Source organism: Schistocerca gregaria, chromosome 1 (assembly GCF_023897955.1).
Source record: "Schistocerca gregaria isolate iqSchGreg1 chromosome 1, iqSchGreg1.2, whole genome shotgun sequence".
NCBI classification, from domain to species: domain Eukaryota; kingdom Metazoa; phylum Arthropoda; class Insecta; order Orthoptera; family Acrididae; genus Schistocerca; species Schistocerca gregaria.
The window spans coordinates 159,164,479-159,179,498 of record NC_064920.1 but is presented as its reverse complement, the minus strand read 5'-3'; the positions used below and the strand labels follow the sequence as shown (position 1 = coordinate 159,179,498).

Here is a 15,020-nt window from a genome sequence, read left to right as displayed (position 1 = left end):
TCCAATCCTGAATGCTATTTTACTTGGGGCTCCATAATGTGCTTAAAATTGGACCTCCCAATTACACATCAGTGAAGTCTTTCAGAAAAATGCAGTTTCTGAAACATCAATCTTAAGTAATTTTTCTTGTTCAGCTCTATAAAAATTGAGTTTATGAGAACTCATATTGCTTTCTCTGTGAATAATGCATTATGGAAGCCAGGTTGAAAGGTTGTTAAAAGGTTCATTATGATTTAGTTTAATTTTTCCAAAGATCTGAAATCTATAACACAATGACTTTGCTTGAGCCAACAGTCTCAAAGTGTAATGATAACTAGGTAAATTGATGAAACAGGGTTGGAACTACCAACCAAAACTTACATGATTGATTTCAGATTTCAATGCCCAAAATTGTTTATAATGTCAGGAAAGAAATTGATTCAGTTTAGTGGATTGATAGATGGGGCATGAAGAATCCAAGAAGGGACGCACAGGCTGTTCTACTATTTATTGAGTTTTTGCTACTTACTACCTGCAGGTACAGGAAGCAGTCCCCACACAGTAAACGAACTGCTGTGGGGACACTGGCAGTGCAGCAAAGAAAGCTACTTTTGCCTCCCTCATTCAGTGTTAACAGTACACAACTCATGTAAGTAACAAATGCGAATTTCAGTAGTTGAAGGTATCATCTACAAGCGTATAGAATTGCTTCGTCCTTCCCTTTGGAAGCAAATAAACATTCAGTGCAAGATGACATTGACTATTACTACTACTACTACTACTACTACTACTACAGTGTGACACATAGTATTGTTGTTTTTGGAGCCATAAGGCTGGTAATGGCTAGATGCAAAACTCTAGTGTTCCGAAGTCAAAGTTGTTTGACTTCTACTTTTTCAGAGAGAGGGAGCTCACTGAGCATGAAAAGTTTGACAGTTAGTGGGGAAATTTGTCCTGAATTCTGTTGGTAACTTCTAGTAATTCAGAAATATGTCATGTCCAGTATGGGGAGAATACAATCAATTCAACAACTCATCCCTCTTAACTCATATTTACCTTGGAATATAGGGCATCTGTGTATTTCAAAAGACTACCAGAGCCATTCTCCTCATCTGCCATCAAAGAACTGTAGTACTCATTTTTGCTTGATTGATTAGACTGCTATAATGTGCATGCTGATAGGTTGAGAGTGAAGGTAAAATTGTGTCAGCTCTTCGGGAAGAACTAATTCGCCAACGCAGTGAACTGGAGACTGAAGTGATACGGCTTCTCACAAACTGCGTCACAGATAACAATCTATCAAAGGATAAGGTGTTGGCAGTTGCACAGAAGGTGAAGTATTTTTTGGACTGTTTTGCTAATCTTCTTAATATGCATTCTGATGGCAACTGTTAGTTTCACTTTATTTGTTGTATTATTATGCAATAATTTTGGAGTTGGGCAATTACCAAGTATCTAGATCTCTGGAGACAATGCATTTGTTGGAGGAGGAGGAGGAGGAGGAGGAGGAGGAGGAGGGGGGGGGGGGGCGGCTGCTGGCTGATTTGTGGCAAATACATAATCTACAAGTATCCAAAATGGCTTAAGACAAAAATTGTTTAACAGTACAACAAATGAAGTTAAACTGACAGTTGTAAGCAGAATGGATTCATTTAAACAATTGTCATGGATGTGGACTCAAGTTAAATGAAAAGCATAGTTGACCATTAAGGTGACACTGAAAGTGCTTTCTCCAAAATAAAAATAAAATAATTGCATGTTTGATGCAATAATTTTAAAGAGGTGCGGTAGCACATAAGGAATATGCTAGATGGGAATTGTGTGGAAGGAGGAAGGGACATTATGATGTACCCTATGTAATTTATATTTTTGATTATGCATTGTTTTAGTTTTTATCACATTTTAACTTACATCATAGACATCTATGCATTTATTCACAAATAATACTGGACTGCAAACAAGAACATGGAAGGAGTAAGTTTGATGTCAGAAATCGATTTTTTAGAAATGGTTTGCTGAATGTTGTTCTACAGTTATCAGCATTTAATCACATAGAAGCATTAATTAAAGAACTTGCATTATTAAGAAGCAGTAGAAATGTATGGAATTTGTATGACATTTGTAACTGATCAGAGTAATGGTTAGAATAGTCATAGTGTTTTATCAACAATGGAAGCACTTAGTGGTTCAAACCAGAATGTGTTCTTGTAGCTATGTGGAAGAGACACACGTTAGTATATGTTGTGCCACTTAAATCCAATGTAGAAGAAAAACGCAAAACTGGAAATGAACGAAACTAATCATGAGAAGCACAGTCATTCCTTGTGGCTCTATTTTACAAAATAATTTCTATTATTCATCATTGAACATACTGCCAGATCATTAACCATTCTATACCGGGGTAATTTTAGATGGTTGTTGTTGTTGTGGTCTTCAGTCCAGATACGGGTTTGATGCATCTCTCGTAATTTTAGATGGATCCAGATACTTTTCAAAATTTTTATCAAAGTCCGTAAGACCTCTTATTCTTTACTAATGTTTTATTTTAATTTTTGCTCACAAAATAATCTGAAATACAAAAGATTGGTATATATTTATTCAAAAATCCAGAAAAAACACATAGTCCTTACTAATTTTTATTTTTATTTTCACTCACAAACTAATGTGAAGTGCAATAGATAGACATATTTGTATTAAAAAATCCAGAAAAACTTATGTTCTTCACCCTTTTTCATTTTTATTTTCACTCACAAAAAATATGAAGTACAGTAGATAGGAATATTTGTATTAAAAAATCATTGGGAGAAATTACATTTTCAGTCTCGAGTTAGTTTCTTAGTGTTAGGTTCATGTAGGAAGCAGTTTATGTGAATAGTTTCTTTCAGGTGGGCAGCCATTAATCCTGAGTGATACTTGTTCTTCAAAAACAAAAACTATTTTTGAAATGAAATTTCACAAATATATGTGGATCCAAACATAGTAGCCAGGCATATAGCAAATTATTTTTGAAATTTACGTATATTTCTGGGACATATTTACTCCAAAATTCCTCAGCGGTTGTAGTTTTACACATATGCAAGGAAATATCTTCCTGCAAGTTTGTTACTTTCATTTGAAGTAAAGGCTTTGGAAGACAGAACAGCTTTGCATCCATATCCGCCCCTTCTGCCACAGGAGAAACTTCAAAAGGCTATTTTAATAATCGTGCAGCTTCTCTATTTCTGAAAGTCTTAGAATCTTGCTGCAAATTCCTTCTTAAAAGCTGACGTAAAATTTGAGAGTACTGAAATGTTCATTTTAGAATTATTTTTATATTCAAAAATTGTTGAAAAAAGAAGAAATTCTTTACTTGCTATGTCTTTTTTCAAAGACATCCAGCTTGCGATGGAAAGAAGATACACTTTGTATCCGCCCACATATTAATATCCCATTACCTTATACCTCAGTATTGAGCACATTGAAATGTTTCAGAATGCCTGTTAAGAAAGCCACAGCTAGCATACTGCATTTGTTTGGTAAGAACTCCAAATTGTTTTCCACTTCTTGTGAATACACATTTTCTAATAAGCATATTACTTCTTTTATTTGCCACAAATGTTCAATCATTTGACCTTTACTTAGCCAGTGAACATAGTTGTTCTGCAGTAAATCAGAAGGTGCTAAATCACACTCAGAAAGAAACTCTCCGACTGTCTGTGCTGAAGAGCAGAATGAGATCTCATAAAATTAATCAACTTGATTAAACTGTCCATTACTTCTTTCAGAGTCACACTAAGTTTTCCACAAAGGGCTGTCTAGTGAATTACGAATTGAAAAGATAGTAGCCCAGCATTCTTATCTTTGATTCTCTTTACTAGTCCTTTTTCTTTCTGATCATGTTAGGGCCCAGTCAGGAAAGGATGTTTGTTCTTCAGCAACAATGTTGCATGATTCATCTAGTGCTGTAGCACAGCAAGACGCCTTCTGCATAAGTTCAAGTAAACTACTTTTGGTGTCAACATCCAAAATTGCAGTTCTTTTTGTATTACTTCTTGCTGATGATGGAATACCTTGAGTTGTGGCAACAACATACTTTTTCTCTTCAAAAAATGCCACGGCCACTTCCAGCATACACTTTTTTTACTATATCACAGTCTGAAAATGGCTTCTGGTGTTTATTAAGTGTCCAACACATATGCATTGGTGCTTCTACAGATTTTTCGCACACACTCATAAAGAAAGTTGAGAAAGCCATGCTTTTTTGTAAGAAGCTGGATATGCCTGTAGTTTATCTTGACGAGTGTTACTATCTAGAGGAAAGTTTGTATGGTACTGCTGATGAGTTGTTTCATAGTGTTGCTTTAAATTGGCACTTTCCACAAGAGTGACAGTTTTGTTGCATACAAGGCAAACTGGAACAGCTTGAGGCCTAACATACAGCATACAATGATATTGTTCAGTCCACTCAGTCAAAAACTTCCTGTTTTCACTAACAACTCTATTGCTTTTTAGGATCCATATCAACACAAAGGAAATGTTACACACCTGGATATTAATGAAATGCTCCATATGAGATTGCAGCAACTAGTGAGGAAGTGGCAATAAAATTTGTGCACTTATTTAGACTCATTCTGTATAAAAATACTGACACCTGGCTCACAGCACGTGCTGTGGCACTACAAAGGAGCTACATCAGTATCAAAGTGTATGCTGCCGCACACCAAAGGAGCCTCACTGCAAATGAGGCACTTTGTTGCCAAAGGTCACTGCCACCGAATGAACTCACTGAAGCTAGTACAAAAAATGGTGCTTAAATGAATATGCCTTCTCTGATTTAATAGAGGTTTCAGAGGTTGCCAGAGTCTGAAACTGATTTATAAAATTTCCTTGTTCATTAAATAAAATTCTTGTGTTGCACTCATGTGTGCAGAGCTCTTATGTGGATTGACATAACACGAGGTACCGGCCGGCCAGCTTGCTCCCTCAGCAGAGCAACTGTGTATTTAATCTACCTATAACTAACCATTAAGAATTCCAATTATTCAACTGTTAATTGTACACTACTATAAAAAATTGCAAGGGTGCTGCTCAAATGAACTGTTAGATACAGAAAAATATTTTCTTCCATAATTTGAGTATGTAATTAAACAAGGATGTAGAGGCTTATCTCACAAGGGGTAAGATAGATGCTGCCTACAGGAAAATTAAAGAGACCTTTGGAGAAAAGAGAACCACTTGCATGAATATCAATAGCTCAGATGGAAACCCAGTTCTAAGCAAAGAAGGGAAAGCAGAAAGGTGGAAGGAGTATATAGAGGGTCTATACAGGGGCGATGTTCTTGAGGACAATATTATGGAAATGGAAAAGGAGGTAGATGAAGATGAAATGGGAGATAGGCTACTGCATGAAGAGTTTGACAGTGCACTGAAATACCTAAGTCGTAACAAGGCCCCGGAGTAGACAACATTCCATTAGAACTACTGACAGCCTTGGGAGAGATTGCAGACCAGTTTTGACCTTTCACGGTCCTCACCTGGACTGCTGTGCGCCAGTTGCTGACCAATAAGAGTTTGTTGTCCAAAGATTAATCTTGGTGAGGAAAATCTGGTATACTATTTCTTTTCATAATATTTAACGCGGTGCAAATCCAGTAGAGTCATGTGGCATATGGCAAAAACTCAGTTGAATTTCACCTCATATTCTTTCAACTATACAACATTTCTTGTGTATGTTCCACACACTTCAGTGCTGTGCACACTGTCTTCTGCTAGAAAATGCAGCCACACTCTAAATGCAGTAACCTGGCTGTTGAAGTGCTGGACCGAATGTCATTTGGAGAGGGTCTGTGTGGAAGTGTAGGTGTGAGTGGGATATTTTAATGCAACAGCAGTATAGAAACTAAAGGAGGAATCTAAACTTTGATTATGATACCAGAAGTAACAGAAATTGTACATTACTAGAATTCTCAGAGAGCAACAACTAGTTTCTCCTTTGCACATACTCAAATAAGTAAACAAAATGATAATGTACATGGAAAGTAGCAGTTGAAAATAAAACTGAAGTTGACAACGTTTTATAGGAAAACAAATAAATTGTACATGCTGTGATGGTTGTAAACTACTTTTCAGTTGCAAATAATCTTAACCTCATAAGATGCAGAATAAAAATAGTTTCAGATCTAGGAAGAAAAAAACTTATTTTATTTAATTATCAGCTTCAACATGTTGCAAAAGAAAATTTATACAGACAGAGACTGTGAAAGGAGCTACATTAACAAAGGTTCTTAAGCAATTGGTCAAATACATCACATGTGCAGTGAAAGCAGAAGAAAGGACTGTCTTAAATGGAATGAGGTAAGTATTAAAGAGAAGGTAATTGTTTCAGATGGACACTAATTGTATGACAGAATATGCTGAATTAAACAAAACTATCACAAAATATCAAACAATGGAAGATGGAATGTAACAATATTGTGAAAAGGAAAGTTGCTACTCACCATATAGCAGAGATACTGAGTTGCGGATAGGCCCAACAAAATGACTCTCATAATTAAAGCTATAGGTGATTTGCCTTCATCAACAATAGGCAGCACACACACACACTCTCTCTCTCTCTCTCTCTCTCTCTCTCTCTCTCTCTCTCTCTCTCTCTCTCTCTCTCTGCACTGGTGGTTTCAGTTGCACGAGACTGCAATTGTGTGTGTGTGTGTGTGTGTGTGTCTATTGATGATGAAAGCCAATGGTCGAAAGCTTTAATTGTGAGAGTCTTTTCATTTTGCCCATCTGCGACTCATCATCTCCGCTGTATGGTGAGTAGCAACTTTCCTTTTCATAATACTATCACAAAATATATTAGAGAGGATGTGCCAAGATACAGTCAAAATTAGCTAAGAGAGATAGTTGACAAAGTAAGGTCATGGAAAAAATTAAACAGAATCATACGTTGCCTACTCAGTTTATCAATTGAAATACAGAAAGCACAGCAACAAACAATAGAGAGAAAATTGTACAAGGATCTGTAGATTTTTTAAAAATTCTGTATTTTTGGAGATAGAGAGAAGTGTCAGAAACATAGAAAGTAAATTATGACATTCTGTATGTAATGCCAGATGAGGTGTGTAGAACCATGCAAAAAAAAAGATAATGGTATTTCAGTACAGATGGTTAAAATAATACAAAAGAAGCTTGCAAAATTGTTTACAGACAATCACAGAGAGTTGGAATATTGCTGTAATTATTCCACTTTATAAGAAAGCAGAATGTCAAGACATAAATGGCCGTAGACCCAAGGGCCTATATATATATTACAAGCCTCAAAGAAGAACACATTAAATTTTAATCAGTCAAATGAACAAAATGGCTTTAGAAGTAGATATAGCACAGTGGATCATTTGCAGAAAGTGAAAGCAATTTTAGAGCAGAACAAGGAGTATGAGTTATGACTTTGTTTGGGGTTCAGTGTTTTTGACATGGGTTCTTAGTCAGTTTCTATAAAATCTGTATAAACAGCCCTTGAGGAACAATACATGATCCAACATAAGTTATTACTAGTATGGAATGGATTCACATATTGTGACTGTCAGCTATTTATGACAATTGAAAATTGTGCCAAACCAAGACTGGAACATTGATTTCCCACTTATTGCAAGCAGTCACCTTAACCACTTTGGCTATCTGATTTATGCCTCCAGGATCGATCCAGACTTCCCTATGTCACAACCCTTATACTTACACAGCGCATGATTCCAACACAGGGAGACAAATATTATATAATCTTTTAGCCCATCAAGGCATCATTGATCGTTTAAATGTCCATGTTTATTTATAAACATCTGTATCTTCACAATACAGTGTTCTAACTAATTAATGGAAAATCTCATATAAAGATGTGAAACAATTACTAACAAAGAGATAGAGGGGCTGGCCAGTACTTACCTCAGCTCAGTACAGCCGATAGAAACACAAAAAACAACCGAAAATTTAAGTTCCTAGCTTTCGGAATAAATGTTCCTTCATCAGGGAGGAGAGAGGGGAAAGAAAGGGAAGAAGGGAAAGTGGATTTAGTTACTCACAACCCAGGTTATGAAGCAACAGGGAAAGGAAAACAGGGAAGGTAGCAAGGATGGAGGCATGGTTGTCAGAGGGAGCGCATGAACGGACACAGACGAACTGTCCGCCTAGGAGATGTCCAATACCCAGTAGCGGAGCATGCTCTCCAGCATAATTCTAGGGACCTAGGAACCTGCTACACTGTATGTGCCATTTGGCTTCTCCCACCCAACACCAGTCCCTCTGAACTGCGGAGATGGGAACTTGCACTCCAGCACATCCTTTCATCCCGCCATCCCCCTGGACTGAACCTACGTTAAACAACCTCACTCCCATTTACTTTTCAGTCTTCTCCTCTTTCCCTTTCCTCTTTAGCCATTCATGCATCTTTCCACCCTACATCTTTATACTATACACCTCTTTACTTCTGTATGCATCCTCTTTGGCTTGAAGCTGGCACAGTACCTGCAGTAGAATATCTTTGGCTTCCCTCTGACAACCATGCCTCCATCCTTGCTACCTTCCCTGTTTTCCTTTCCCTGTTGCTTCATAACCTGGGTTATGAGTAACTAAATCCACTTTCCCTTCTTCCCTTTCTTTCCCCTCTCTCCTCCCTGATGAAGGAACATTTATTCCGAAAGCTAGGAACTTAAATTTTCGGTTGTTTTTTGTGTTTCTATCGGCTGTACTGAGCTGAGGTAAGTACTGGCCAGCCCCTCTATCTCTTTGTTAGTAATTGTTTCACAATACAGTGTGAACTGAAGAAACTGCAAAAATGTGAGAAATTAAGGAGATGGGACCTGGATAAACTGAAAGAACCAGAGGTTGTACAGAGTTTCAGAGAGAGCATAAGGGAACAATTGACAGGAATAGGGGAAAGAAATACAGTAGAAGAAGAATGGGTAGCTCTGAGGGATGTAGTAGTGAAGGCAGCAGAGGATAAAGTAGGTACAAAGACGAGGGCTGCTAGAAATCCTTGGGTAACAGAAGAAATATTGAATTTAATTGATGAAAGGAGAAAATATAAAAATGCAGTAAATGAAGCAGGCAAAAAGGAATACAAACGTCTCAAAAATGAGATCGACAGGAAGTGCAAAATGGCTAAACAGGGATGGCTAGAGGACAAATGTAAGGATGTAGAGGCTTATCTCACTAGGGGTAAGATAGATACTGCCTACAGGAAAATTAAAGAGACCTTTGGAGAGAAGAGAACCACGTGTATAAATATCAAGAGCTCAGATGGCAGCCCAGTTCTAAGCAAAGAAGGGAAGGCAGAAAGGTGGAAGGAGTATATAGAAGGTTTATACAAGGGCGATGTACTTGAGGACAATATTATGGAAATAGAAGAGGATGTAGATGAAGACGAAATGGGAGATACGATACTGCGTGAAGAGTTTGACAGAGCACTGAAAGACCTGAGTCGAAACAAGGCCCCCGGAGTAGACAACATTCCATTAGAACTACTGACGGCCATGGGAGAGCCAGTCATGACAAAACTCTACCAGCTGGTGAGCAAGATGTATGAGACAGGCGAAATACCCTCAGACTTCAAGAAGAATATAATAATTCCAATCCCAAAGAAAGCAGGTGCTGACAGATGTGAAAATTACCGAACTATCAGTTTAATAAGCCACGGCTGCAAAATACTAACGCGAATTCTTTACAGACGAATGGAAAAACTGGTAGATTCGGACCTCGGGGAGGATCAGTTTGGATTCCGTCGAAATGTTGGAACACGTGAGGCAACACTGACCTTACGACTTATCTTAGAAGAAAGATTAAGAAAAGGCAAACCTACGTTTCTAGCATTTGTAGACTTAGAGAAAGCTTTTGACAATGTTGACTGGAATACTCTTTTTCAAATTCTAAAGGTGGCAGGGGTAAAATACAGGGAGCGAAAGGCTATTTATAATTTGTACAGAAACCAGATGGCAGTAATAAGAGTCGAGGGGCATGAAAGGGAAGCAGTGGTTGGGAAAGGAGTGAGACAGGGTTGTAGCCTCTCCCCGATGTTATTCAATCTATATATTGAGCAAGCAGTAAAGGAAACAAAAGAAAAATTTGGAGTAGGTATTAAAATTCATGGAGACGAAGTAAAAACTTTGAGGTTCGCCGATGACATTGTAATTCTGTCAGAGACGGCAAAGGACTTGGAAGAGCAGTTGAACGGAATGGACAGTGTCTTGAAAGGAGGATATAAGATGAACATTAACAAAAGCAAAACGAGGATAATGGAATGTAGTCAAATTAAATCGGGTGATGCTGAGGGAATTAGATTAGGAAATGAGACACTTAAAGTAGTAAAGGAGTTTTGCTATTTAGGAAGTAAAATAACTGATGATGGTCGAAGTAGAGAGGATATAAAATGCAGACTGGCAATGGCAAGGAAAGCGTTTCTGAAGAAGAGAAATTTGTTAACATCGAATATAGATTTATGTATCAGGAAGTCGTTTCTGAAAGTATTTGTTTGGAGTGTAGCCATGTATGGAAGTGAAACATGGACGATTACTAGTTTGGACAAGAAGAGAATAGAAGCTTTCGAAATGTGGTGCTACAGAAGAATACTGAAGATAAGGTGGATAGATCACGTAACTAATGAGGAGGTATTGAATAGGATTGGGGAGAAGAGAAGTTTGTGGCACAACTTGACTAGAAGAAGGGATCGGTTGGTAGGACATGTTTTGAGGCATCAAGGGATCACAAATTTAGCATTGGAGGGCAGCGTGGAGGGTAAAAATCGTAGAGGGAGACCGAGAGATGAGTACACTAAGCAGATTCAGAAGGATGTAGGTTGCAGTAGGTACTGGGAGATGAAGCAGCTTGCACAGGATAGAGTAGCATGGAGAGCTGCATCAAACCAGTCTCAGGACTGAAGACAACAACAACAACAACAATACAGTGTTCTTCAGATATGCACACAGTTCTAAATTAATTTGCATATTGAAACTATACATTGACATCAACTGTTTGTGACAAATGGTAATTTGTGCCAAACCAGTACTCGAACCCAAATTGCTTCTTGTTTGAGTTCAAGGGATGTGACCGTGTGACTTATTGAAGTTGGGAAACATGTATGCGTGTCTGAAGGACATTGTATTCTGAAGATACAGAGACTGTATGAACACAGACATTGTAACTGTTAATGATGTATTCATACCTCGATGGGCAAAAATGACAATATGATATTTATGATATTTATCTCTCTGTGGGAATCGCAATTTGTGCGAGCATACATGGCATACAGAAGTTTGGATCAGTCCTGGAGGCACACTCAGATAGCTAAAGCGGTTAAGGCAACTGCTCATGATGAGCAAGAAATCCAGTTTCGAGTTTCAGTGTTAAATTTACTTGTTTTAGGTTGAAAGATTTAACTACAGCACTGAACATTTTGTTATTTCACATTGTACAAAGACACACTTTGATAAACAACATGGTTATGTTACTTTTCACTCCAAAGACTCTACAGGAGAAGTACTGTCAACCATCTTTTGTACTTAAATTTAGATATATATGACTGTAAAACTTTCCCTTGCTTAATTAAGAAAAAAGGAAGGAAATGTGAAACACATCAACATGAAAGACCTGTTTTATGATATAAAACTAACAGTCTGGGATTTGTCTGGCAGTACATCTGCTAACGGATTATCTCTTTAACAGTTTCTGTTGCAGCTACCAGTTTTGCTTCTGTTGTAGAAGTGGCAGACATTTGCCATCTCTTGATGAGCCAGGAGATGGGTCCACCTGCACGTTTAATAACTACACCAGATGTTGACCGCCTACTGTTGTTGCGTCCTCCAAAGTTCACATCACTGTAGCAGTCTAATATGCCATTCCATAAATTTTGATGGAACATTAGGCTTAAATCACATGAGCATTGTACATACCAGAGTACTTCAGTCGTAATCCATCATCTGTTGATGCCAAGTCAAGAGTTTGAGACAGGAAGCTCACACTGCAAGCCAGGTCAGGTCTCATTCCTTGCATCAGGTACATCAGTGCTACAACTGCTTGTTGATATGGAAAGTTGCACTTCTCTGTATTCTTTCTTTCTGCTTGTGATGTGTCTGTTTTCTTTACAGTAGATGTTGAGATGGGTTCGCACTCTTGAAAACTGAAATACTCCAGAATCTTCTTTGGGCAGGCTTTCTGACTTACCTTGATTACACAGTTGAGGAAATACAATGCTGGTTTCACAGTGATCTCAAATTCAGCCTTCGACTCATCAACAAACTTTCTGACATCCTGCTGTTATCTCACCATAACTAACCCGCCATATTCATAAAAATTCCAACAGTTTCTTGTCACCTTCTTCTCTGATATATATAAACAAGTACCTGCATGACTTGTGTTGAAACCTGCTGTCAAAAGAAATGCCCCAAAGTGTTTACTCCAACATCTTGGGGCTTGCTTAAGTCCACACATACTTCACCTTAATTTTCAAACTCTCATTACGCCATCATTGTACCCTTCTGGCTGTTGCATAAATATTAATTCTTCTAATCCTCTATACAAGAATCAATGTCAAACCATTTTGCAGTTGCTGATGAGGCTGGATAAAGAGTTTCTTTTCTCTGGTAGCAGCACTGTCCTCTTTGGTCTCTGATTCTTCTGACTCTTCTTTGTTGGAGTTTCCCTCAACTTCTACTTCTATACTGTGTAAACCATTGCAAGGTGCATGGCAGAGATTACATCCCATTGTACCAGTTATTAATGTTTCTTCCTGTTCCATTCATGTATGGACCATGGGAAGAACGATTCTTTGAATGTCTCTTTGCTTGCAGTAATTATTCTAATCTTATGCTCACAATCCCTATGTGAGCGATAAATAGGGGGTCATAGTATATTGCTAGAGTAATCACTTAAAGCCAATTCTTGAAACTTGGTTAACAGACTTTCTCAGGATAATTTACATCTATCTTCCAGTTCAGTTCCTTTGTTATCTCTGTGACACTCTCCAATAGGTTAAACAAGCCTCTGATCATTGGTGCTGCCCTTCAATGTATACGTTCAATATGCCCTGTTAGTTCTGTCTGGTATGGGTCCCACACACTTGAGCAGTATTCTAGGAAGGGGTACACGAATGATTTGTAAGCAGTCTCCTTTGTAAAATGATTGCAGCTCCCCAGTATTGTACCAATAAACTGAAGTCTACCACCTACCCGTGAGTGAACATATGTCATTTTATATCCATACAAAGTGTTACACCGAGCTATTTGTATGAGATGGCCGATTCCAGCAGTGACTCACTGATGTTAGTCATAGGATACTATGTTGTTTTGTTTTGTAAGGTGCACAATTTTACATTTATGAAAACTTAAAACAAGTTACCAATCTCTGCACCACTTTGAAATCTTGTCAAGATGTGACTGAATATGTATGCAGCTTCTTCCAGATAGTACTTTATTATAGATTACTGCATCATCTGCAAAAAGCCTGATTTTACTATTAATATTCAATGTTCTTAATATACAACATGAACAACAAGGGTCCCAACATACTTTCCAGGGGCATACCCGAAGTTACTTCTACATCTGACAATGACTCTCCATCCAAGATAACAAGCTGTGTCCTCCCTACCAAAAAGTCCTCAACCCAGTCACAAATTTCACTTGATTGATACCCCATATGATTGTACTTTTGACAGTAAGCATTGGTATCCTACTGAGTCAAAAATACGTCATCTACCTCACTGTCTTGTTTCCAAGCTTTCAGTACATCATGTGAGAAAAGTGCGAGTTAGGTGGCACATGGTCAATGTTTTCAAAATCCATGTTGGCACTGAGGAGGTCATTCTGTTCAAGATAGCTCATTATGTTTGAGTGTAGAATATGTTCCAAGATTCTACAACAAATCAATGTCTAGGATATTGGACAGTAGTTTTGTGGATCACTTCTAGTACCCTTCGTGTAGAAGGGTGTGACCTGTGCTTTTTCCCAACAACTGGGCATGGTTTTTTGTTCTTTTCTTCTTGAGCTGCATGCTTTCCCTGATTACTTTCTTCAACATCCTTCAACAGTAATTTGACTTGTTCTTCACACCTTGCAGGATTTTCATAGAAGATTGCACATCTACTGAGAATGACTTTGTTTTCTTCTTTCACTCAGATTCTGTAATGCCCATTGTCGTCGTACCCCATGAGGTAACCCTTGACACCTTTCTTATCAATTAGAAGTCTTCTTTGGACTGGGATGTGGGCACAGCATGTAGTGTCTGTTATACGTAAATGGTTTATTCTCGGCTTCATATCTAACCACATCTCAAAAGGACTAATACCTTCCAGAGATGGTTTTACAGTGCAGGTTAGAGTGTATGCTGATTCTCCAATGTCCATGTGTCTGCTGGAAAATGAATTTCTTTATTTGATTACTTAAGGTTTTTTCCATTTCATTTATAATTCGTATCTGGTGCTCACCTCACCATTTTGCTGTGGTGTGAAGTGTGGTGCCAGCCTCTGGGTAACACCTTCTGCATGCACTATGTCCTGAACTTCTTTACTGTTGAATTATCCACCATTGTCACTTAGCAGCTCCGTGACTGTATGACCCAGTGCTGCTGCTTCATAGTTCACATGTGGAGTTTGTGCTTCATTCGGCCACTAGAGGCCAGCTGGTCTACTAGTACAACAGCAGTTGTGTGTAGCCTGCCAACTATGCCCCTGTGAAAACTAATGACTGTATAGGCCAGAGTGCAAGGCTCTGCTGGGCAATTGTGTGTTCTCTGTTGTATGTACTTTGTCTTTCAAGTGTTTATGCGTCTACAGGTAATAAAGTTATAGTGTTCTTGGGTTTGAACACACAGCGTCTTTGAATGTTGAAGAACATATTTCAAAGCATTGTTAACATCAGGCTTCTGCCTTATGATATAGTAATGCAAAAATTCTGTGTAGCTGTGTTTGAACACAGCCATCTAGTCTTCTTCTGGAAAGAGTCATTAAAAGGTGATTAGCTGATATCAATTTACTTGGCTTGCATCTCTGACTAAATGGCTGTACTCATGGTACAGCTGAAGTAATG

The 15,020-nt window shown here is 38.2% G+C and overlaps 1 protein-coding gene across 2 annotated transcripts in view; it reads left to right on the top strand.

Annotated features, from left to right (window-relative positions):
• The window catches only part of LOC126335375 (kinesin-like protein Klp98A), a 386,747-nt gene that overhangs the window by 312,394 nt on the left and 59,333 nt on the right, over positions 1-15,020 (top strand). The window contains exon 15 of one of the 2 annotated variants that reach the window (XM_049998589.1): positions 1,162-1,311. The exons of the other annotated variant lie outside the window; for it this stretch is intronic. Within the exon in view, the coding sequence (XP_049854546.1) occupies positions 1,162-1,311 (150 nt within the window). The remainder of the gene's footprint in view (positions 1-1,161; positions 1,312-15,020) is intronic. 2 annotated transcript variants of the gene reach the window in all.